This window comes from Genypterus blacodes, unplaced genomic scaffold, assembly GCF_046128005.1.
Source record: "Genypterus blacodes isolate CSIRO-AG114 ecotype Tasmania unplaced genomic scaffold, CSIRO-AGI_Gbla_v1 ptg000073l_1, whole genome shotgun sequence".
In the NCBI taxonomy this organism is placed as follows: domain Eukaryota; kingdom Metazoa; phylum Chordata; class Actinopteri; order Ophidiiformes; family Ophidiidae; genus Genypterus; species Genypterus blacodes.
This window is the reverse complement of record NW_027466883.1, coordinates 5412213-5437500: the sequence shown is the minus strand read 5'-3', so window position 1 is coordinate 5437500 and position 25288 is coordinate 5412213. Positions and strand designations below refer to the sequence as shown.

The window sequence follows — 25288 nt, the reverse complement described above, 5'->3', positions numbered from 1 at the left end:
TGTTCGTTTGAGAGCGTAAATGAGCTGAGACAGAGCGCCGCCACCAGACAGCCTCCACCTCCAGCACAGAGCCAGCCAGTCAAGCAGTGAGCGCATGAGTCAAAACCTGCATCCGTGCTTGTGTGTGTCCATGTGTGTGCTCGTTTGGTTTGAATAACTTAAGCACACGCACACACCCACACATAAACACATATGAAACACCCCCATCCTAACAAAATGCCAAATGCTTGGACAGTTTGGCTGGGAAGCAAGGAGAGAGAGAGAGCGAGAAGTGAGAGAGGAGAAGTAGAAAGAGAAAAAGAGAAGGAACTCTGCTGGAGCGGGAGAGAAATGAGGGCGTGAAAAGATGAGAGGAAGATGGAGTGATTAGGAGGAGGACAGAGGATTGGGGAGAAAGGGGTTAATTATGCCAAATGAAGGATTTCATCAAGGCAATTTCACAGCCGCTGCTTCGTCTTTCTTTCTTTCTTTCTTTCTTTCTTTCTTTCTTTCTTTCATACATACCTCACACACGTCACCCTGGGATTCTCGCATGTAAAGCAGACCTGTTGATGGCGGCATTTATTCTGGGATGTGCTGGAACATGTGTGAATGGATGGAGCTCAGGAGTGAGGGTGCTTCCCTCGCCGCCTGCAGGTCGCTGACATCACCAGTCGATCAAATCACAGTAAAGTTTGCTTTTCGTTCGTGTTACCGACACACAATCAGATCCATTGATGCCATTTCCGCTCATTCTTCCATGATCACCAGGATGTTATGAAATCCCCTCCTACATGTGCCAAACTCCAAAACTCCATCTTTCCGGTTGGTTCTCAGTCCCCAGGCAGATGATACTGTATGTGTCAACCATCCAGGATATTCTTAGATCGCAGTCTCGTGCAAAAACATATGGTGTTCATATTCCTTTCTGGAGCCAAGAAGATGAATCAGTGGTGAATCCTACAATCAAACTCAGCGTAAATAATAATCTATCCATCTTTATACTGATTGCAATCCTCTATAGTTATTACAGCGGTGACTGGAACTGATGGAGGGTTTTTTGATGAAAGCTTCTTCAATCATTCAGTGATGTTAATGGGATTCAAACCCCCGCCGCTCTATAAATTACACGGATCATTACATTTCCTGTAGAAAACTGTAAATGGATTAATTTTGCAGCCAACATCAGGCCTGAGAGCTCATCGTTATGACACTTTACCAAAGCAACAAGTCTTACGGTCGCGTGAAATTAATTTGTTCACAAAATTACATGAAAATCAGCCTATTTAAATAGCTGTTCATCCCAAGTGAAGAGGTTCAGTGTAAGTGGGACTAAATGGTAACAAATCACAACACTTGTCATCTATAAATATACAGCATGTCAGTTTATTCTCTCGTATGTCTTCAGCTCAACGCAAAACTTAAAATGTGAGCAATTACCCATGCACACACACACACACACACACACATCCCAGCATGTGTTACAATAATGGGCAAATGAATTCCCTAAGAACCAAGGCTAATTAGGCCAACTTATTATGAGGGATCCCAGGAATAGTCTCTGCAGGGTGTATGACGAAGTAATGAGAGATGGGTGCATGTGTGTATGTGTGTGAATGTGTGTGTGATGGAGTGAGTGAGATCTCACATCAAAGAAACTGTTTCTTTCCTGATCAGCATATAGATACTTTCAAAGTCTTTACAAACACAAATTGAATTTAAAATTTTAATTAGTCTGATGATACTAAAACATCGACTTTGATCATGAAGTTTGTCTCATGTTGAAGCTTCAAGTGTGTTTGGGGCATTTCATGGCTGTATTTGATGGACTGACACGGTTGTGACCCGCGTGGACCACGGAGCTCGTCTCAGTGTGTGTCTCAGTGTGTGTCAGTCAGACCTAATTAGACAGCAGAGGCTAAAAACAGCACAGAACAGCAGCTGATCCTCACTGAGTGCGTCACGGTCAGGGTTTAAAGCTCCAACCTACTGTCATAGTTCAACAGAAATCGTGCTTTTCATCTCTTACTTTATATTTTATTCTATTTGACCAATGTGTGTATATGAGGTTATTAGCCGATGTGGCTGATGTGGCTGATTGGATAAATTGATCACAAGAAATCACAAAACTTGATCACTGATTGATTAGGATTTACGTATGGAACCGTCTTCCATAGGCGAAGTTGGCCTGAAGTGAGATGTTTTATTTATACCACGAGCTGCTGGTTCAGCTGAGCTTTCTGCTTCATTAAAGATGGTTTCCAACCGTGCCGAACCCCATTGTGAAGCTGGGCTATCGAAGCTTTAGGCCAAACCTTTCTTTCTGTTCTCCTATTTCTTCTCCTGTCTTTATGTATTATCTCCTTGACGATGATCCTTACTGTATTGATTCAGCAGTGCAGTGGGAAGCAACACCCAAAGCCAAAGTATTGACAGCCTGTTGTTCTGGACTGCATCCCATCTTAAAAGACAAATTGTAGAAAAGTTAATAGATAAAATTTTCCATGTATTTTGTTATATGTGAAGTTAGGTCAACTTTATTTGTATTTCTAAATTATAATTTCACGTATGATAGGAGAAACTCATAATAAAAGGAAAATTCAAGGCAACCTATAAAGCGATTAAGATGTAAACTGAACTAATGTATACAGTATAAATATAGCAATTGATCCCCGAGTCCATGATGTCGTGTGTATGAAATCATTAAGTCAATGAATGTGGTCTCTAGTGTTTTGGACCACTTCTTTGTTTAACATGTTTCATTCAACAGTCAATAAGGATGAGTGAAGGTAAGCTGTAGAATAAATCAGCCACGTTTCTGCGCAGCACACGTAACCTTAATTTAGCAACACAGGCTCCTGAAACTGTTTCATTATTCAGTTCATTCCATCATCAGCCTCCTCCGAACACGAATGGCTCAAATTTAAATTGCGATAATTTGAGATACAACTGCCGGGGCTATATTTATCCCTTTAATATAAGAATACAATCAAGTCCTGTACCTCCTCACGTATCACATGAGTACTTGTATGTACTTGATACAACAACGCTGTTTTAACAATGCTTAGTTGTCTATCTGCCACATTGGCCACAGTACCAGGGGTCCATCTGGGAATCATAAGCCCTCATTTATTAATTTCTTTCATGAAAATATGAGCTGAAGGAGAAGTGAGGAATTTGATGACCAATGATATTTTTTTAAAAGATGCTGCCTTAATGTCTTCCAAGTAAAGAAAGTGATCAATGCCATTCGTCACCCATGAGGAGCCGGCAGCCTGAAACAAGGCCAGGATGATGACTTGCTCCAATTAAAGTCGTGAAATGATGGATATGAACCATCCAGGGATATCTGGGCGGTGGGACGATCTCATACGGGGCCCATCAGACCTCATCTGTAATCTCTCATCATTACACCATTCCATTGTCCTTGCTCCCTCTTCCATTTATTACTCCTGCTATCCTACTTGCTTATTTTAGAGGCCGGGGGGAAAATAGGTTGAAATGGAATCTGGACGCAACTGGAGAATTAGTTTTCTGTCATGTTGTGCGTTTTAATAGAATCACAAATATCCATGACGTCGGGACACATTCAACACCCCCAAGTAGGCTGAGAGGAGGCCTGACAAAGCCACGGGAGCTGAAGTGTACCCAACAATTCCACTTAGGGACACAATTTACTTTGCATTATAAAACAATTGCGAGAGTGCAAACCCACGACCAGCAGGAACACTATAGAGCCCTAAAAATAGAAATAATTGACTAATTTCAATGAAGCCACAGCCGCTCTGTGGTGCTTTGCCTGTTGTGAGTCATAAGTGTTAGTTTTGCGTCTTGATGACGTGGGCGTAATGCGTGGGTGAGAGTACGGAGGGGGGGTGGGTGGGTGGGCGGGTGGGAGGGGGCAACAGATGCAATAGTTGCGTTCCCCCAGACCATTCTCAGTCTCAGCGTGGCTGTTGCTACGATACGATGCAGGAGATGACACTCGAACTAAACAAAAGCTGTTACACTTCCGCTCATTCAGGGAAATGTTTTGTTTATCAGGAACAATTCAATTTGCGACCACTTTCCACTCCAAGTCCACTTCTGACGGCGACGATTGCCAGTTCATTTGCATATTTCAAAATCCATCATAAAATGTTTCCTTTTTCCTCTTGAAAACAAATGATGTTATCAGGGATGAAAATATGTATATTGGTGACCACAGGTCACCAATATCGACTCCAACTGAAACCATGAAAATTCCCCCAAATGTTTCCCACGACTGTGATTTTCATTGTGTTATTCCAGCATTTTAATTACATCATTCCAAACATTCCATATTTGAGGACGACGCGATTATTCATGCCAGCAGATAAAAAGTAAAGCTTAATGTGGATTATTTTATCTTTAGGTCGCTTATACTTCATTATTATTTTTTGGCTTGGAAGACATCATGATATTAGTTCTTCTCAGTTTATCTTGATTAACATATGTTTAATTTACAACCTCTGTCAAGTTTCTTGGAGCGATCCGGCCTCAGTTTAAACCAGCTGACCTTGGTAAATGGCATATACATGAATGGAACATGATGAAACATTCAGAGCGTTTGGATGATCAAAGGAAGCGCTCATGTTCCCACTTTTCTCTCGTGTGTTGCCGTGGCACTGAGGAAGACCCAGTTTGGGAGCAGCTCCTCATTATAATGCTCTGTGCACTCTGCCTCTGGTGTTTCCTCTGGCATTTCCAGACTGGGAGGTCATTCAACTGCGTCATCACCACACAGGGAGGAGGTACACTGAGAAAGGTGATACATGTAATACTCCTCTCGTCATTCCCAGGCATTAAATTCACGCTTCCTGTCTCTTTCCAGAAGGATGTAAACTTACGAATAAACATTTTTTCTCCAAACACCTGCTCTGCTTCTCTGCAGCTCTGTGATGCATGCTGGGATGATCTGTCATCCTGTGGTTTCTCTTCTCTTCAAACTGGCGCTTCACAACGCTCTGACTGATGAATCAAAGCTAAAACTTTTAAAGGTGTTTATGTCTTCCAGTTCTTGCCACAAAACCACAAAAACAATTCCCCTTGATTATATCCGTGCACAAGGAAAAACACAAGAAATGGCAAATGGGCTTGAATGTTGACAGCCTGTGGGCATCATGGGAAGAGAATACTTTTAGCACTGGGTCTGCTTCAAAAGATCTTCCAGCAAGCTAAGGAGACAGTGATGAATGGCTCCAATTCAGGGAAATGGAGGAGTCACGCTGGCCAATCAGGATGACAGATACTCTACCTGTTGGCATGTGTAGCGCCTCACTGCCCTTTACTCCCTGCGGGAGAACTTGGCAAGGAAAGTACTGCCCCATGTGGTGGAATTTGGAAGAGCTCAAGCGGCTATGAGGGGCCTTTCAAACTCTCATTTCAGTGTTTACTATCCTGCTTTTGAAACTCTTACACACAAGTCTTTTTAGCTGTGAAAATGTGTCAATGTCACTTTAAACTAAAGGTCTATATTTATAGGTTTAACAGAGCACCATTTTGACACTGAGCCCTATTAATTGAGCTCTCCACAGACGTCTCCCTGTATCTAAAATAGGTAGGGAGTCCATCGCCGAGGTGAAGAGGGACAAAGTAGGCCAAGGACTCGCACAGAAAATAGACTGACTCACTAAGGGACTACGTCGACTTGGGAAAGACAGGAAATGAGGGAAAATGTGGGTTAACAATAATCCTCGAAATTGCAGGCAGACAAGCATGTTGGTCCCTGAGGTGCCACCCACGGATGCTTAAAGAGTGATTTAATATCACAGGCCAGGGTTGTGACATTTATCACGCCGTATATTAGGGATTATTTGACATGGTTTTAACTTGAATTTAGGGTAGATACTGTTGTACACAGACACATTATATTTTATTTTATTTTCTCTTTCTTTCCCCTTTGTCTCGCCACAGCCCATCATGTGTTTTGCAACTGCTGGTAGCTGGGAAAACTGCACCAATGAGATCATAGTCCCAAGAATACTGATGTCATTTGAAACTCCATGGTTACGTTGCCATGTAAATCTGAATTTAAATAATGAACAAAAATAACAACGCTTTTTCAGTTTAAATAATTAGATATTATTTTATTATAATTACATATTAATTTCAATAATATCTAAGATTTGTTCCGTGTGTTAAAATATCTAAATTTCTCTCAAACTTGGCTCACAAATGCTTTTCTATCCCTGTAAGATGATCCGGCTCCTGAACAGGTGTGGCAAATCAAGATGCTAATGAAAAGTCAAGACGACAACACAGGTGTTCCTAATGATGTCAATTTAGGGCCAGTCTAATATGTTTTTTGTCTGTAGCTCACCTGGCATGGAGACTGCAGGAATGTCTTGTTGAGCGCCTGTCTGAGTAACGACTGCTTGTTTCTCCACCTCCAGCATCGTCTCAAAGCTTTCAGATGTTCGTCACAATTCACGGCCTCCATGTTGCAAGGATCTGAACGCAATTCCTCCAAGCTGAAAATGTCCCAGTTCTTCCATGGCCTGCATACAAGTTGGTACAGTTATTGAAGGAGCAGGAGAATATTCCACAGGCTACAATCAACAATTTCATCAATTCAATGCAAAGGAGATGCACTGCATGAGGCAAATGGACACATAAGATACTGACCACTACTCTGTTCATGTCAACCTGTGACTAACATGCATATTTGTATCTCCAACCACATGAAATCAATAAAGTGTTTTTTTTTTTTTTAAACATTCATTACCTTCAAATACAACATCTTCGAAAGTGTTGCGTTCATATTTTTGTTCAGTATATGAATCTTATATAATGTTGACATTCTGTAATATAATTTCTACTTTTTGGAGAGCCAACCTCGCTTCATGACTATTTTAAGTAACTGGTGACCCCTTGTGGTAATTTGTGGCACTTACATCCGAACACACAAGTCACGTTGAGTTCTATTAGTTTTTCTCCATTGGTTTGGCTCATTTCTTGAAACAGAAATTACATTCTCAAAACAACATGGACAAACCGCCAAACCACTTGGCAATTGTTCACAACAGAATTGAATTTCTCATTCATTTCATGAAATTGCAAATGTCCTAGTACATTACAGTACTATCTGGTGCTCACCAAATAGAACACAAATATCATTTTCTGTCCAATTAAGGGGCTCCATAAATATTATTCTCTGATAAAGTAACGTAAAACTAATTAGTTACACATTATTTTTTATTTTATTTTCGTGTTCATTTTATTTTCGGCATGTCTTCGTAACACTTTCTTTCAAACGTTTCATTCGAAAACAGAAAATTCAGGTCAAAACTGTTGCATAGCCTTAGGCTAAGTGGTCATTCAAACTAAAGTTATATCATTGACGTAAAAACTGTTATTTGTTTGGTTTGATGACGTCCCTTTGTTAATTTCCTATAATATGTTGTTGTGCTGGCGTCACATTTGTGTATAAAAAGAGTGACTTTACTACTGGGCTTTGATCCAGATCCAGATCAAGACAGTAAGGACGGACTCTTGGCACCTCAGGCGAACACGAAATAGGTAAAATAGACCAATCTAGCTTAATTAATCACAGATAATTTAGGAAGAGCCACAAGGGATCTCCAGATAGTATGATGTGTATCTATATGAACTAATCAAGTGATATTTGTTGTGATATTTTTTTGGTAATATAATTATGAGCACATCTCTCGGTGACACCTGCTTGAATTCGTGACTTATTTACCCAATTCTTTGGGTAAATCCGCTATTATAAGTTTATTCGAGGAGTGACGTGTTAAAAAGGTTGCATATTTTGATGTTTGATATTTAAAGGAGCGACTGAGACGAGAATGACCACGGAGAAGAGAGTCAAACGCATAAGCGTGAAGCCAATCGTATTCTTCGCATTCCTGCTGCTTGCGTTTTGCTGCGCCCGATGTGATCCAGTCCATCCAAACCGGGACGCAGTGACTCCGTCTCCGGCATCAAGCACCGTTGACTCCCTCGCAAATCTGACTCTGCCAGACGTGGTAAATAAAGTGATGCAAGGGGTGGCACAAAGATTTGAGCTGCTGGAAAAGGAGATGAAGAAGCTCAAGGCTGAGAAGGTACAGCTGGAGTCGCCTGGCCCGATTTCAGGTAAAGCATTGCGAAATGAATATTTCGAAGGACTATGTTCCCTTAATCAACTGTTTGACGTTGCAGGTATCTACGGGTTGCATTTTCTGCATCTCTCGTTGGTGACAGAGTGACCTCTTACCGGGCTCCCACGCCACTGAGGTTTAATAATGTCTTCTCCAACGCTGGCGACGGCTACAATAATGCAACAGGTAGTCCCGCACAGGTGTTTGTGTTTGTCTGCACTTGCCAGAGGAACAGAGATATTAACAAGAAATCCTTACCTTTATGCTGACTGCTGTTTATTTTGGCAGGACTTTTCACGACCCCGGTCAAAGGGATGTACTTCTTCCAATTCACGCTGCGTAACGGCGAGGTAAGCCCTCCCAATACCATTGCTTTCCTCATGAAGAACGACGAGGAGCTGGCTGGTTTGTGTGACACTCTTGGGTCCGACCCCCACGACCAGGCCAGCAACGGTGCAGTGGTTCCCCTGGAGGTTGGGGATCAAGTGTTCGTAGACCTCTTGGGTGGCAAGCACGTGTTTCGTGATCATCTGCCCTACAACACCTTCAGTGGGTTTCTGCTCTTCACAATGTAATTTCAGACCCCTGTGTCAAGTAAAATGAACAACAGATTGTCAGCGACCAGTGAAGAAGACTAGTGCTTTATTTACAGCACTGTAGGCTACATATCATTTTCCTTGTTTGTGTTTATATTACAGTATATTATGCTGGGTTTTTTCTCATTTGTCTGGGTACCTGACTCATTGCACTCTTACTCTAGCACTAGTTATGCTCTTAGCTATCTGTTTTGGAAGGAAATGCACTTATGATTTCTTGTGACCTGAAGTTCTTTTGCCTACCTATGTTGAATGCGGTTATTGGAAGTCGCTTTTTAAAAGCGTCTGCTAAATGACTAATTTCTTCTTACTCTGATTTATGGAGGTTACTTTATGTGTGTGAATAAAACTGGTTACAATTTCCTTGGCAGTATGAGTGCAATGTGTGATGTCAAACCTTGGAGGCTACTCTTACCGTAAAATCCTTTTTCAGCTCTTTCAGTTTTATACACAATTGCATTCTGTTAGCTAGGCAAAACTAGTACAGTAACCATTATAAATGAAGGACTGGGCTAAGCGACAAAACATCTAAACATTTTGACTTGCAGTGCTTACACAATGCCAAAGGGACGATGCATTTTGGGGGCACTGACTATATGAGAAAAGAATTTAGTTTTGACACGAGTGAACAGTTCTGGGAGAGAGATGAGCTTTTGCAAGTGAGCGATGGTGTTGGGCTGAACTGTAAGACTGTTTTGCCAAATGGTCTTAAGAGTTTCGAGAATGTAATTTCTGTTTCAAGAAATGAGCCAAACCAATGGAGAAAAACTAACAAATAAAAAATAGTCATTTCAAAACATCAGCCAATCTTTATTTACAAATCCTAACAATGATAAACAATATGGCAGAAAACAAACTGAAATATACTCAAACTGGACTACAAACCTATAAATAAAGCTATAATAAGTCTCGTCAGAGTATTTTCATCTCCGACAAGCGATGCAGTTGCTTGTTTCCACCTTGTCAGGTTACATACATGTCAAATGTAGGCATGTTCTTACGCACAGTTGCAATGAAGACGCGCACACACACATCTTAGGGACGATGCAGAAATCCTCAGCTATCAGTTCACATCTACCAGTAAATGAATCACGAGAACACGAGCGATGATCACACACACACTGCAGATTCCCGTGCATACAGCAACACAAAACACACACGCATATGGGCGCGTTCTTGTTCAATTCAAACTGATAAATGAGCAGGAAGTTTTTCACACCGCAAAGCTACACTAATTGTTTCCCACTTTATTTAGACATGAAGAGGACAGGAGAAACACATGAGTGGGAGGAACATGAATGTGAGAACACGGCGTGTTTCTGAACATAGAAGTTCATTTTGTGTTTGCTTAATAAATCTTAAAATGAGGGAAATGTGGAGGAAAAACAGATGGCAGGCAAGGAAGAGCGGAAGGCTGATCAAAACAAACGTGTGGCACTTGAAGCAAATACGTATTGGGAATTAAACCAGGCATTGGAAACAGGCAAAAGGTTCGAGGCAAGGCGTCAACAACAATTCTTCATCATCATCATCGTCATGACTCGCACATGCAAAATTCTGCAAATGAGAGGATGTGAAAGTACTTCAACACGGTTCACTTTTCTCAGCGAAGGCAGCTGTGGCGTTCACGTTCACACCAGCGCCAATCCGTCTCATGTGTTTTAACGGGTGAACGGCGGCGAACGACACACTACACGTACAAGTGCTTAGTCAGAGGGCGTCCCGTGGTCAAGTTTGCTCCTCAGACGCGGTCTAGCTCGATTTAATTGTGGCGTTTAAAGAAAATACGTGTTAGAATGCAAATATTAACGACAAACTCCGAAGTTATTATTCCCAATGCACTCTGTACAAGTACACCTCTGCATGTATTCTACTCCTTTTCATTTGTACATAAAATACTTTCAAGTATGTTAGAGGACATTTGACATGGCTGAAAACACAACAAATAGATTTATTTGCATCCGTTCTGTGGATAATTTAAAAATAAAAAGTCAGGAATTGTGATTCTTTTTTTAGCAGGAGACATAAAATGTTCCTTAAAAGGGGCCCTGCTCCTTCTCTATTTGTGTCCAAACATTGGTATTTGGGTTTGGAACTTGCGAGAGGGAGACCCCCTCCAGCACATCCAGAGTGAAGAAACAGTCAGCAAACAGCACAAGTTATTAGGCAGCAGTCCAACCAGTGTGCTGAGCAGTTAGTCAAAAATGAATTCAAACATAAACTTGGGACTAAACCCTTTTTCCGAGAGAAATAAAGTATTGTCACCAAGCATTGGCGCTTCCAACAGAAAACCAACCAACAAAAACAAAGTTCACATTCGGTTTTGGATACCGGGGTTGTTTTTTTTCTAACCGTGCTCGAGCTGATGCCTTGGATCAGAGGGGAGGGGGGGGAGGGGCGAGGCGGGGGGCCCACGGGTACACACTCCACCGCAAAACGTCTAAAAAAAAAGACAAGACAAGAAAACATGACCAAAGCCGCCGAGCGTTATCTTCATGATGCACGTGTTGTTGACAGACTCATCCACACTTACTTGAAGCTGCAGGTGGAGCTACTTCCGTTTCACAGGAGCGGCATCTTCTTCCTTCAGGACAAACTTTTTCCTGAGTGCCTCTGAAATCAGAGAGGCAGAGTCTTCCTCTCTCAGTGACGTACAGCCTCTGTTGTACCTGCAGTGACACAAAAGATCAATCCAAACATCCCAGAGAGGCGGATCAATATGGAAAGATGAAGTTATATTAGTGCAGAATATGAGAGAGACGTGGAGGCTGTGTGTGTCCCATACTGCACCTGTCCTTGCTCATCTTCATGCGGTTCATGTCCTTCAGTATGTCCATCACGTCAGCAAAGCTGGTGGACTTGGACAGTGACACCGTGTCCTCCTCCGCCTCTCTGTAGTCCATGCTGGGCCTGTCCAGGTCAAAGGTTGCCGACGCCGTCATGGAGACAGGCGGAAGAGGGTCAGGTGCCAGCTCCGACACCATAGACACCACGTCTTTCTCATCCTCCTCCTCTTCCTCCTCCTCTGTGACGTCGCTGATGACAAAGGAGGCGGCGGCTGTGCTGGCCGGCTGGTATGGCGCCGTCTCGAAAGGCGCCAAGGAGAAGGTCATGCTGGTGTCGTCGGGGGAGAGCAGGTCGGGGGTCAGGGGGTTGGAGCCTGAGGGAGACGAGCACAGCAGTGAGGAAGAAACAAGCGGGCTGATTCAAGTGACTTTGTGATGTTTGTGTGGGGCGGCGGCAAAAGAAACTGTGAAACAGAGCGTCAAGAAGCACAGAGAGCGGACGACAATTCTATTTTTGGAAATACTTTCTGATGTGAATCTGAAACGTCACTATGCTGTGGCTGATATCAGGAGCTCTGCCCCACACACTGCTAGGCCTCGTGTCACACACTCCATTCAATCACAGTTAAAGCAAACAAGTCACCAGCTCATACGAGTCGACGCACATATAGAGCATCATCTGATACAACAGCCCTGCATTTATGAGTCAAGTATGTTTGTGATTCAAGCATTTGGCCATTTTGGAGGCCAGAGTGGTGATTGTGTTCAACAAAATGTTACTACGACAACACCTTTCAATAACAGCAACACTGCCAGTTGAATCAGCAACTTTTCATAACTATCTATCCCCGCACATTCAAACAGGCTGCTTGTCTAGTTACTCCTCCGTCAATAAGAAGCCCGAGTCACAGACGATTTCATAGTGCAGACATGACAGCACTCAGGAGGCTCGCTGTCATGGGAACCGTGTTCAATGGGACAGATGAAGAGCCTTTTGTCCTCTTTGAGCCAATCAAAAAAAAAAAGACACCCCAGCTGAAATGTGTTTAGCAGAAAGGTCACTTAGGTGCAGCGGTTCTCTTGAGGGACAGACTGAACCAGAAACTGGTGCCCAAACACTTTTGTGCCAAAGAATCAGGGCAGCTGACTGAGCAACAAAACAATTAGAGTCCCCCGAGAGCGAAGGCGCCTCAATGTAGCGCCACTGAGGCTTCACTCAGAGCCAATAACAAAATACAGTCTGCACCCAGAGAGATCGCTCAGTTAATAATCAAACTGATCACTATTTTACTTTCATTTTAGGATAACCGGTTGTCTTTCATAACTCTTTAATAAGCCACAAACGGCCAAATAAGCAGATAAACCACTTTGGTGACCTACCAGTATCGTTAGACACAATCTTGGCGATCTGTGCGCGGAGTCGACTGAGTTCATCCTGCAGGGCGGTGGTGCGGTTCAATGCTGTCACACCAGGCTTCCTGAGTCCCTCCATCTTTTTGCCCTCGCGACGGAAGTTGGGCACAGACGAGTTCCTGTGGAGCACCAGCAGAGGCGTGGGCCTCCATTCGTGTTTCAGAGGACGTGCGTCACTTCTATAAAAAAAAGAATCAGTGAAGGATTAGAGTCTTTAACGAGCGAGCAGGATATATTCAGATCTAAAGAGAAAGTGGCCCTATACTCACCGAACTCTGGCATACGTCTCTTCTTCATCTGCAGCGATCCAGGCTATGTCTGCCAAAGTGGGAACCATGGGGCCATCCAAGGGCCGGAGAGTAGGGAGACCTGGTAGTTCCTAACATCGAGGAAAAAACACTCAGTTGATGATGATGATGATGTTGATGATGAGTACAACTTGTAGCATGTGGGATGTGATATTTACCTGGAAACATGCCCTTTGTGGAGGTCTGAGAGGAAGAGTGGAACCTATTCTTCTCACAACACTGCGGGTGGATCCATGAGGCTTGTTCTGCCAGATAGGGATAATTTCCTAAAAGATATAAAAATGACACTTTCTACTCTCTCTAAAAATGAGCGTAAATCCATCCAAAGCACTATTCTGCATGCATGTTCAGCCATTGTGTAGTAGACAAGACAACGACCACTTACTCCTTCTGTTTCCATGACGATGGGTCACTAGTGAAGTTGGAAGACGAAGCGATTTAAAAAGCCATGTCCGCCCTGACAACGCTTAAGATCCGGATCAGCGCTCAGTCACCGTGTCTGTAGGGAACAACGTGCACTTTAGGAGAGCTCATGTTTCTGTGACTACAGCATCAAACCGAACAGCGGCTCGGTTAGAGATAACGTCACTAATACAACAGATACACACGACCCGCACGCCGCTCCGACTGTGCCAGGGCAGTAAAAAAGGACAATAAAAGAGCAGTTTTGTGGCGATGGTTCTATCTTAGCTCGCTTCATCTGGTAGCTAAGGGTAACACACACACATAAACACAGAGACAGTTAGCTTTAGCAGTAAGAGCTAACAACGACCCTTCGGCAAACCACAAATCTTCCGCTCGCGCCGCACATTCTGGGGCGTTTCAGGAGTTCTTAAATAAAAACGCAAAGAAAATTGTACAGATGTTACTTACCGCAAGCAAAACCGGTGTGTGTAAACTGTAATATTTGACAGAAACCTTGGCAGTAGCCCTCCTCTCCTCTGCGCCTTTCAGACTTCAGCTCTGTTGTCGCTCGTAACGTAAGGCCGGAAACCTGTTCCTCTGCTCCGGTCTTCTTCTTCTTTGTTTGAAATGGTGCACAGCTAGGTTATGGTGCGCCCCCTGCCGCATCGGAGGCTGCAGTGTCTGCTCAAATGCCAACGAAGAAATACAAATTTAAAAAGTAAGTAAGTATACTTCATTCTAAATTATCTTACTAAATTGTCCCTTCAAGCCTCGTGACTGTAAGGAAAGACATCATGGCCATTGAGACGTCTCCCTTTTTCCTTTTCACCCAATAAATTCCCTAGTTAGCTTATCCACTTAGCCACTGTCTTTCTTCTTCATCTTTCTTTCTGCATAATTCACTGCCTTTGCCCAACAGGTGTAATGTGGCATTGAAGCCTCAGTCTGGAGGACATATCGTCCTGTCTTCTGGCTAAAGTCTGTGTATCTTTTTCCACTTATGTTCCTCTGTGTAGCATGAAACCGCCTTGCTTTAGTTTCTCTATTTCATGCTGTCATTTATTTACAGACCAAGTCCCTGATGACACCAGTGAACTTAATGCAGTTTATATGAGCCAGTCTCTCTCTAAGCAAAATGGTGTATGAAACTAAATGACTGACTGATTGCCTGGGAACAAAACTAAGGAGGACAGCAACTGAGTCTGCGCCAACTACCACAGTGAAAGGCTTCATTTCTTCCATGCCACTATCAATCCTGAGATCACTACAATTATCTCTCTGTGCCATTAATTTTATGGTATTATAGTATTATGCATTCACATCTATTAGCTATTGTCTTATCCCTGCTTAACCACAACATCAGATTATCATAATAATATGAGAAAATATCAATGAATACCAGTTAATCTGAAAAAACAAACATTTAAATAACGTCTTAACCATGTCTCCAGTAATATAATATTAGGCTTAAATTGTAAATCATTTAAACACTTTTTTACACTGATCATTGTGACTTGGATTAAGCAATTCACATATCTGTCCTCGTTGAAACTTTCAAAAACTAAAAAGCCACTTCAGTTACTGATGATTTAATTCCATCACATTTCCCTTTTATGCTGTATTGTAACATTTACTGCTGCACATTTAAATGCAATAAAAGAAGTCCCATCTTTATTTAATTGGCTGGTGTCTCAGGAGCCTGCATCTGTTTCACTGCTAAATTCGTCAGTGCTGAATGTAAGACGCCCAGGGAAATAATATTGAGAGAAAATTACCCAAATCCAAACAATTGTATTTTTTAATGTTATGCACACAAGATGTTGTTTAGCAGCCCATTTCATTAAATTAAATTGCTCTCAGGTTATTACCATTATGTTATGTACAACATGTGGATAAACTGTCTATTTGCTGCTGTTACTTATCTACTTTTTAATATGTATTTTATGGAGAGCCTCATTTTGACTGCTACATAGTTTTCCAGTTAATATATTTTATTTATTTATTATATATATATATTTTTTTTTTGTTTGGTGTTTGAAACATTTTTAACCGATTTAATTCATGAGGGAAAGACTCGTGACACTGAAGAGGTGCTGGAGCAGAATTCAAAGTTTGCATCTACGTCAACAGCGTCTTTGCATGAATGGGCGCGCTGGCCCTTTAAGAATTGGGCGGCGCTTCCATATTGAACTCGTTAATGTCTGCAGTGATATCATCATAACACTGCAAAATATGAAGGAGCGCTCATATGGTCGACACCCGTCTCCATCCCCAGGCAAGGGGCAGGTCAGTACAGAAGGTGCTACGTTCATAGAGTGTCCGTATAAAGTGTTTCATCTGCTGATCCTCGACGTGCAGCTCGGAACATCGTCAAAATCTTCCGCCTCTTCCTCTATGGTTGCATCCTTTCTTAAATATACTGTAGATGATGATTTTTTTTTGGGGGGGGGGGATCAGATCCCCAGATAAGAGCTTCTGAGGGTTTGTAGGACAAGGCAGGGCTGAAGCTCATATGCAGTCTTATTGTGAGGGATGACGATGCGAGCTTTGTGATGCTCATTGATTTGCAAAAATGAGGCTGTTGCAGAAATAACCTCATGCATTCTTTTATTGTGACATGAGCACAGGTTGTGTGTGTGTGTGTGTGTGTGTGCGCGCACTGCCGAGATTGCAACCCCATGCAGCATCTGATCCATTTAACCAGATTGTCATTAGTTTACCCATTTAACTCTAGATTGAATCCAAGCCTACAAAATCACAATCTGACACATATATCAACCCATATATACACTATGGGTTGACTGTCAGTTTAATTGGGTTGAATGCTTTACGAAATCACTCCTGCAAAGTGTGTATCTTGTTTCCTTATGGGGTCAGGTAGCCTGCAGGTAGTGCTTCCACTCTTCAACATACCCCCCTGCTAGATATGTATCAAGTCAGGCAACATTCTCTGTGTTACATGTACAACCCGAGCTGTGTTTGTTGTGTAGGTGCTGTAACTGGGGTGTGTATGGTGAGCATGGGGAATAAAAGGAGAAAGAAGGATGCAAGCTGAACCCCTCGTCCTTCTGCAACCTCTACGATCATCGGACTAAGTAATAAAGAGGGAGAATGGCTCAGTCTGTGAGGAGGCCAGAGACCCTGGGAGCCATGGACCAAGACATCCGGGTGGATAAGAACAGGACCAGCTACTTTGGCAATGTCAAGACCAGGTCAGGCTTTTAAATATGTGCATTATTAGGGAATGAAGCATGCACAGGTAGAACCTAGAATGTATAGTGGAGCATCAGTTTGTTTAGTCTCTTGTCAATGAAGGACGTGGGTGATGTGTGAGAGTGTGCATGCAGCGGTTTCACAGGAAGCCACTTTGCTGGTCATAGCACCAACAACTCCCACTCCCCTATAAATAACTCACAACTCAGACTGTGAACACGGGCCTATGCAGTAATCATCCAACACAAGAGTCAAATCCTGTAGCTTCTCCTATAGATGATTCTTGTATCAGGGAGTTTTATGATTCATGTAAGAGTCCCTACATTAATATCCATGTGACATGAAGTCCGTGTCAATGAGGTAATTGTGAAAAAGTCTTGTGTGTCCAAAGGTTGAATTCTGCCTGATCAGGAGTCATTTTCAGATGCGTTTTGGCAGCAGCTTTGCTTAAATGGCTGCTTAATATTTGATAGCATGCGTCAATAGTTGCGTGCTTGTAGGTATAGACTTAACCGTCTAAAAGTGCCATCTAAATGCTGCTCAAGGGGGAATTTTACCTTGAAATATTACTCAGTGGCATGCACAGAGGAAGTCTGAACATGTTGGAACAGAGAAACTACAACTTTGTGTTTCATATGTAACCTGCTGTTGCTTCTCTTGTTCGTGCTGCATAAACAAGAGAAGCAACACAAAGATATTCCAAAATAACCTATTTGTTTAATCAAAGACAGTTTGTGGAGAAATAGATTAAAAACAGAGAGTATGACATAAATGTTCAGTCTGAAAAGTGGCGTTGGAATGTGTTGTGGCGTGTAGGGTGTCAGTGTGTGAATGAACGATATGTGTGTGTGAGATACAGGTGTACAGTAACGTTAACACACACCTTCTACCAGCACACAGACTTAGGAGGGCACAGGGGAGATCACTGTAGCGTTCCATGTTGTTTTTGTGTCCTCTCCCTCTGTCAGGCTGGGTTCCAAACTGCCCCCTGGTGTCTCTCAGCCTCCCCAGTTCACCAAGCGGCCCTGGGAGATGCAGCCTCAGGCCCGAGCGGTGACACCCGGCGTTGACACCCAGCGTCAGCACCAAGCCGCTGTGGGCCGCCCCCTCAACCGCGTCCCCCACATCAGAAACCCCAAGCTGCGGCAGTACTACCTGCAAGGTGCTTAGTCCGTGCGCTGACCTTTAGTAAACCAGGGCCTGAATTTACATGTTATTATAATCACACTGAGTCCATGGTGTTTAGTTTTTGCATACCTGGCATCAGACAGTTCCCTATACTGATAATGAGCGTCTGGATGCAGCAGTTTGGAAAGGAGTCAATGTTTGACAGCGAGCATAGACAGAGCGTAAATAGCACGGTCACACACAGACCTGTCACAACTTCCGCATGTTTACGTTGCGTAATCATAAGCCAGGCCAGCAAGGAATGATCTTTGTTCTTTTTCTATCTTTCACAGGGACTTCATGGGATCTGAACAACACTGCAGTGAAGGAGGATAAAATGAGTGGACTATCAGACGACCACACAAACACCAGGGTCAGTCATGTGATCTCACTATTTACTAAATTCTTTCTTTCTTGTTTTATTTTATTTTCCTCTCTGGTCTTATTCACCTACGTTTCATTATTCCAGCTGAGCCTCTAATGCTGTTGCAGCCATCGCAGGAAGTGTGCTATACAAATACAAGATGATTCATCGATTAATGATTGTGCAACAGTAGATGACAGTGTGTGTGTGCGTGCGTGCGTTCCTACAGCGTCCCCGCCTCTCAAACTGATTAGCTCATAATTTACCTCACCAAATAGAGATGTGGCATGGCATCAGTTCCACGATTTATGGTCTCGATAGAGTTCACTAACAGCGTCCAAAGGTTCAGTGACAGTCAGAGTTGTCAGAGTTGCCACGATGGGAAAGCAGAGCCTGTTGCAGATCCTCTACAACAAATACAGCAGGAGGAATGTACACTCTGAAGATTATTCTAAGGTATTTCTTTGCTGCGTTGCCAAAGTGTGGATGGTCTTCTTCATTTTTGTTGTTGTTACTTTTATTTAGAAATGCAGTGTTCATTTTAGTAACACATCTTCACACTGCCTTTGACGTCAGGAGGTGGAGTGCAAAGTTTCAGTTTCCAAAGAACAAAGCTGTGTCAAGATGTTAACTTGCACTAATGTTAAATCCACAGAGTGAGTGTGGTTACTGGGTAAAAGAAGATAAATACAGAAACAGACTGGCACTGATACTCAAAATGACCAAGAAACACAACATCAGTCTGCGTGGAAATGGACAAAACCTCTACAAACATAATTTTCAGTATCATCGTATTCATCCAAATATGGAGATATATACAGTACAGTACACACACACAGGCTGCTCATGCATACCCACACACAGACACACAGCTTCTCTGTGGTCACAATGTGTTAGGCGCCAGGAATCTAATTTAGGTCAATGGATCCATCTGTCAGTGGACAGCAGCTTCGGAATTGACGGTTGCCTCTCACCAATTTTGAACTTTTCATTTGGATAATTTGACTTGCAAACAGGACGAAAGATGTCGCACTCATGCATTAACACCCAACTAGATTAGGCATAATTTCCACTGATTATGCAGTTTTGAGTGCCACACTGTCCTCTGTGGATTGAAGTGATGGTAGTTTTCCAATCCCACGCTAAATCTAACGCTGAAAGAGTTTGTGTTTCTCCCACTCAGGGTCTCCCTGGGGACACGGTGTTCAGCATCTCATCTCAGTTCAACAGCAACAGCACATCCACGGCAGATGACGGTAAAATGGTCCACCGAGCCTCCCAACCATCCTCACACATATCCTCCTCCTCCTCCTCTTCCTCCTCCTCCAGCAGCCTCATCTCTAGGGAGGTAAGAGTCACGCCTGCTTTAATATATGAAGCGATACTGTCACTATAACCTGAAATAACACTGTGAGAATGCACACGCGGATGCAATATTGTCTGTTACGCTTTATGTCTGTTTTCACGCCTTGGGATTAATAATTAAGATTTTCATTTTGACATGAGCATTGATAACATTGCAACGACTGGAATGAAAAATGCACCATATCTGAGAGATTTGCTCTTCTATTCTATGCAGGAAAACAACAGAAGATAGATGAAATAGAGATAAATAACACTTCATCTTGTATTTGAACACTATCTATTGTATGCAACTTAACTGTTGACTTAACTGGCACTGATTTTATTTGAGACAGAAAGTGATTCACTCCACTCCCTCCCTCCTTCAAGCAGTCAAAATACCACCAAGAAATGTCATGTCATCCTCATGAGCACATACAGACTGATCGAATATGATATAAGACCAAGTTAATGTTTAATATAAACAAATAGGTGTATAGTGTGTTGTAGATTTGAGTAGTTTGCATATCTAAAGCCTCAACCCCCAACCACCCAACCCCCATGCGTCATACCGAGCTGAAATGTGACTCCAAACAAACAGAAGGGTAAATGCAGGCCTGCAGAAAGAGGAACTGGTTGTCGCTGTACCTCATCATATCTGCTTAAATGTCAAGTGCTTACTCTTGTCATGGCCTCCCGTCTGAAGCAGCTGGTTGTACCGAGGGGAAAGAAGACCTCCGCCACTCCAGGATTGTCTGCACCACAGCTGGACTCAGAGTCTGATCCTCGACTGAAGCTACAGACAGAGCTGGAGGCTGAGCAAGACTCTGCCATACTTCCTGCTCAACCTCAGTCCCCCTCACCCGAGGCAGAATATGACAAACTACTGGTAAGGAAAAAACAATCACCATCTTCATGTGTATTGACAGTGTTATTATTATCCGTGCAGAAGTCTCTGAGGGGACAAGGTGGCAAACATGCAGCTATATTCCAGGAACCTAAATGTACTTTGAACATACTGGCTGTTGGTCATGCTTGGATCACTTTTAGAGCACTGGAATCTTAATCTGTCCTGAGAATAAACTACCCAAAAAAGGCTTTATAGTGGATCAAATGAACAGAACTTGTTACCTTGGAAACAAGCAGCAGCTCAAGAGATGCCAGTCAAAATGCTGATGGTGCAGGTTAGGTATAAGAAGAATGTAATTATAAACTCATTTGTTCTATTCCGAGCGCTGACACTGCGGGCTTTGTAGACAACTTTTAAATGCAAATATGTTTTCTAAAAGACTTGAGCAGGTTAACGCTCTTTAAAAGTAGACAGTGATCTATGTTAAAGGTCCTTGTTGCCCCTTGTTGTTATTTGTAAAGCACTATACTGTGTGTGTGTGTGTGTGTGTGTGTGCTTGCTACTGTAGCCTCATTGTGTTGTGATGTTGACAGGACGTGGAGGCGATACCAATGCCTGATGGACAGCTCTGCTTATTGGCTCTCCCACCAGAGTGCTGTCAGGGGGAGGGTCCAGAGGCCACGCCCTATCTCAAACTTTTCTGCCGCTACATCACTGACCGCAAGGTGAGTGCAAACAGAACCATAGAATCCACATTCAAGAATTTGTATCTGTATTACATATTCACCCCCCCCCCCCCCCTTTCTCTCGCTCTCGCTCTCTCTCTCTCTCTCTCTCTCTCTCTCTCAGGGCGTGGTCTCTGGTATCCTTCTTGTGACCTCCAATAAGATTTTCTTTGACCCGTGTAAGACTCATCCTCTGGTGAAGGAGCATGGGTGTGAGGAGTACCTCCTCTCATGCTGTGTGGACAATCTGGCATCTGTCTCCTTCTTCTCCGACATCACACACGTTCACTTCAACTTCTCCCACCAGAGGTTAGCACTGTGTTCACGTTTCCTTAACACACTCATGTTGGCATGAAAGGTCGACACAAACAAATGTATTCTTCACATTTTAGGAGAAAAGGAAAGAAATTTGTCCAGAAGTGTAAATCTGCCATAACCCGAGCAAGCAGCCTCCCAGACAACAAAGAGGAGGCGCTCCCAGCTCTGGCGTCTGCAGCTCCATCAGATTTGTGCTCTGGTCTGTCTCTGAGTCTGAGCACGGAGGCTTTCAGGGACGAGGAGGCACAGAGCAGAGACATGGCGGAGGCTGAGAGGCAGCTGGATGGCAGCCCGCTGGAGGAGTTGTCAGATCAGCATGTCGGTGCCCTGGGAGTGGCTGTCCTGAGCAGTGCTGCCACCTTCTGCTGTGGAGGCCAAGATTTGGGGAGTAAAGTAAAGATGGAGCTGCTGCACACAGATGAGCAGTCTGTGAAGAGACAGACAGCAGGTAGGAAACTGAAATACACTCTGTCTCTTATTATTTTTTAAATATGTCGACTCACAGCCTCTTTTTTGTTCCAGTCCCTCGCAGGTCATCATTAGGGAGTCCTGGGAGCCTGATGTTTGTGCGCCTGCGGGTTCAGTCATCTACGGGGAAGAAAAAGGGTGTAGGAGGCCTGCGTCTGGGGTCAACCAAGAGTTTACCCCGAAGGGATGCCTGGCTCGCCTTTTCCCTGGAGAGGTACCACATCGAACATAATGCCACAGAAAGCACTGTGACTAAGTGATGAGGAGGAAGATTTAATTTACAAAAACAGATCAACTTCTTCTCGTTCTTTAGCTCTGATGAGCTCTTTGCATACCTGAAACACTGTCGGCCAGACCTGTGCATCATCGAGGAAGGGGAGGACGCAGGAGACGGAGACGGTGACGAAGAGGAGTTTGTACTCATCGAGGATAGGGAGGAGGTGGATGATGAGGATGAAGAGGTATTCCAGAAGCAGCACCGCTCAGGGGAGGACTGGGAGGTGAGCAGAGTACATTTGGTTAAGATGTAGTCAGCAGCTACTCACCCGTTTGCTCCGTGTCGGGAAGGTATTATTATGGAAATGGATGGGTGTGTTTGGTTTATGAGCACACTTGCCTCAGCATAGATCTTACCCCTCAGCGTTACACAGTAGCTTGACCTTCCTGAGAGACGTGGAGTTGTAAAATCAAGAGTCAAGCGTATCCATGTTTGTGTTGTAGATGGTTCTGATGGAGGACAGTGGGGACAAGCCGGCCCTGCTCGTTGACAAGGATCCTGACGGGCTCAATCACATCGTAGAACTCAGCAACGTTTTAGAAGCCTCACATGTCAGAGAGGTAAGTGACTCATCAATACCTATATGACTCTCATCTATTCACTTCCCTGCCTCCTCTGTCATCCATCCCATTCATTGATATCCATGTCTTCTTCAGCTCTGTAAGGAACTTCCCCCCAGAACTATTGGCCACACCTGGACGCTGGCTTACAGTACGTCCCGTCACGGCTCCAGCCTCAAGTCCCTCTACAGAAAACTTAGTGGCACAGACTCTTCAGTTCTTATTGTCATCAAGGATGCACTCCATGAGGTAAAAACATTCACTCCATCATCCCCAATTATGGTTTAAAGCTGTTGCTCTTCTCTCTAGAGTCTAGATTGTCTGTATTGTGACTGCTGACTCTCTGTCAGGTCTTCGGAGCTTTCCTGTCTCACCCGCTGAGGCTTAGCGAGACGTTTTATGGCACAGGAGAAACTTTCCTCTTCATGTTGCATCCTCGCTTCAAGGTAAGTGGAAGAGCAAAAATCAGTGTGTGTCGCTCCAGTGATGCATTTAATGTAAAGTCAGAATGAAAAAGCCAGAAACGTAATTAATAGGTATTCAAATGTGTTCAAGACATTTTTTTTTACAAAGCCTTTAAATATTTAACACTTTAATTAAGTCTTCCTAATTCTTAATTTCTTATGTGAAAGGGAATTGAGAAGGTGTAGTTAGTCGTTTGTCATAAAAATCACAATACACAAAATAAATGCAGAACAAATAATCAGTCAACATGGTCATTTGCAGCATGTTGGAACATCCTGACGGTACCAAGCCTCTCTTGTGTTAACAGCGCCCTCTTCTGGCAGCTTTTGGTATAGCGCTCTGATCATTGAAGAGGCAATTTATGAATATTACAGCAGAAACTGACTCAAATCTCGAGACATTACAATTGAAAGATATCCAAGCTATCTATGTTAAAGTCTTTTCTAAGCTTCCGTTAATGTCGAATCAGTTTTAAGACTGAAAGGAAACTTGTTTGGTCTGCAGTGCTTCAGGTGGACTGGTGAGAATTCTTTCTTCATCAAAGGAGACTTGGATTCCTTCGCTATTGGTGGAGGAAGGTAGTACTTTTACTGAAAATATCTATCGAGTCTTTGTGGGTGTGTCTGCGTATTTCAGTTGAACCAATCAGAATTTTCCTTCTCTCTTTTCCCCTCCAGTGGTCACTTTGGTCTGTGGCTGGATGAGAATTTGTATCTGGGCCGCAGCAGCCCGTGTTACACTTTCAATAACTGTTGCCTCTCAGAAACTGATGACTTCAGAGTCATGGAGTTGGAGGTTTGGACATTCAGCTGAGGAGACCTGGTGACCTCTGAGCTTCTCCTCGTGTTAAGAGTCACCTCATCACTGCTGGCAGACCTGATAAAGGCAGTGTTTATCGCTTAGCAACAGCACACACAGCCCCCCCCTACCTTCTTTATTACATGGTGAATTCCATGTCTGTAAGAACACACATTGTTGGATTCATCTGTGTGTTTCATCGACTGAACTAGGCTGATTTTGGAGAGCTCACCATCCCTGGTAGGGTTCCGCTGGTGGGACTGTTTCGCGGTCGACTCATTCCTGTGGGTTTGGCGACCAGACTGAGCTCCTCTGCGTTGAGTTGAGCTGAAGTATGAAGAAACTGGATTCCTGAGAGTCCTTACAGAGCGGGCTACTAGTCCAGGAGACTGCTGCAGACTGCTTTTCATGTTACTTAACGACGCATCTTCATGATATCTAACAGTTACTGAGCACTATGGTTCACCCGTCTTCATATTAATGCATGTCCCCTCCCTCTTATAACTGCTGACACTCTGTCTTCTAAACATGCGCAGCTCTTTCCCCCCCCCCTCCAGCTGTCATTCCTCTCAGTTCCTGTGGGCTTTCATCGCTTCTGATACATACTTAAATTAACCATGTAAGAACGCTTGGATCCCTCTACTTTGTAGCTGAATAAGTTTGCAAAGCACTTACTGATTCTGATCCGTCTGATTCTATACTCTTACTGTAACATGCGTACATTGCACAGGGCTCTGATACACCTACTAAATCAACTTTGCTCATGTTGTACAATAGTCTAGATTAGTTAATAAAAATCAGCACAATGTGAAAACTGCTAAGCGTCAGTATTGGTTGTAATTGCGTTGCACAATGGAAGTCCCAAAAAAAAAGAGGAACCAATTCATTTTGTAACTGTTTTATTTCAGCTTGTGCAAAAATGGCACTTGGTAGGTTACAGAGTAAAGAGTAGTGTTTCTCCCCTCAAGGCGCCAAAGAGTACAGAATTTCAATGCATATGAGAGTTTTGGAACTGGAAATGAAGAAGCTTCTGTTCATGGTAGATGGTCACGAGTCAAACTTGAGCTTAAGGAGTAATAAAAATGTTACTATCGACGCAATAAACTGTATTCACAAAGTTATGATCTTTTGT

General features: G+C 43.3%; 2 protein-coding genes across 5 annotated transcripts; one reads left to right on the top strand and one right to left on the bottom strand.

Annotated features, from left to right (window-relative positions):
* Window positions 1–10720: 10720 nt before the first annotated feature.
* On the bottom strand, window positions 10721–14229 carry mtfr1l (mitochondrial fission regulator 1-like). Of its 2 annotated transcripts, none has more exons than XM_076157731.1 (8): window positions 14079–14229; window positions 13591–13704; window positions 13364–13471; window positions 13167–13276; window positions 12865–13076; window positions 11489–11858; window positions 11232–11367; window positions 10721–11138 (listed from the first exon to the last, which is right to left on the bottom strand). In XM_076157731.1, the coding sequence occupies exons 2-7, from the start codon at window positions 13603–13605 to the stop codon at window positions 11250–11252; spliced, it is 933 nt and encodes a 310-aa protein (XP_076013846.1). In that variant the 5' UTR covers window positions 13606–13704; window positions 14079–14229; the 3' UTR covers window positions 10721–11138; window positions 11232–11249. The 2 variants fall into 2 exon arrangements, with proteins under 2 accessions (XP_076013846.1, XP_076013847.1); XM_076157732.1 differs by having other exon boundaries at window positions 13364–13450.
* Window positions 14230–15796: 1567 nt separating this feature from the next.
* Window positions 15797–25277, top strand: LOC143006073 (oxidation resistance protein 1). 3 transcript variants are annotated; one of them, XM_076157413.1, is made up of 16 exons: window positions 15797–15896; window positions 16601–16822; window positions 17792–17985; window positions 18284–18363; window positions 19538–19702; window positions 20405–20584; window positions 21139–21270; window positions 21395–21579; window positions 21663–22036; window positions 22111–22270; window positions 22370–22556; window positions 22777–22893; window positions 22990–23142; window positions 23244–23339; window positions 23863–23936; window positions 24036–25277. In XM_076157413.1, the coding sequence occupies exons 2-16, from the start codon at window positions 16722–16724 to the stop codon at window positions 24169–24171; spliced, it is 2334 nt and encodes a 777-aa protein (XP_076013528.1). In that variant the 5' UTR covers window positions 15797–15896; window positions 16601–16721; the 3' UTR covers window positions 24172–25277. The 3 variants fall into 3 exon arrangements, with proteins under 3 accessions (XP_076013528.1, XP_076013527.1, XP_076013529.1); XM_076157412.1 differs by having other exon boundaries at window positions 20402–20584; XM_076157414.1 differs by lacking the exons at window positions 15797–15896; window positions 16601–16822; window positions 17792–17985; window positions 18284–18363 and adding an exon at window positions 18627–18810 and having other exon boundaries at window positions 20402–20584.
* The last annotated feature ends 11 nt before the right edge of the window (window positions 25278–25288 follow it).

Bases quoted from the DNA above. Each gene is read 5' to 3' on its own strand.
- mtfr1l (XM_076157731.1), bottom strand. The intron at 13,277-13,363 runs GTAAATATCACA...CCTCGATGTTAG, and splicing joins CACAAAGGGCATGTTTCCAG to GAACTACCAGGTCTCCCTAC. The intron at 11,859-12,864 runs GTAGGTCACCAA...CGTCTCCCTCAG, and splicing joins GATTGTGTCTAACGATACTG to GCTCCAACCCCCTGACCCCC.
- LOC143006073 (XM_076157412.1), top strand. From the start codon at position 16,722: ATGGCTCAGTCTGTGAGGAGGCCAGAGACCCTGGGAGCCATGGACCAA. The intron at 22,037-22,110 runs GTAGGAAACTGA...TTTTTGTTCCAG, and splicing joins TGTGAAGAGACAGACAGCAG to TCCCTCGCAGGTCATCATTA. The intron at 22,894-22,989 runs GTAAGTGACTCA...TGTCTTCTTCAG, and splicing joins AAGCCTCACATGTCAGAGAG to CTCTGTAAGGAACTTCCCCC.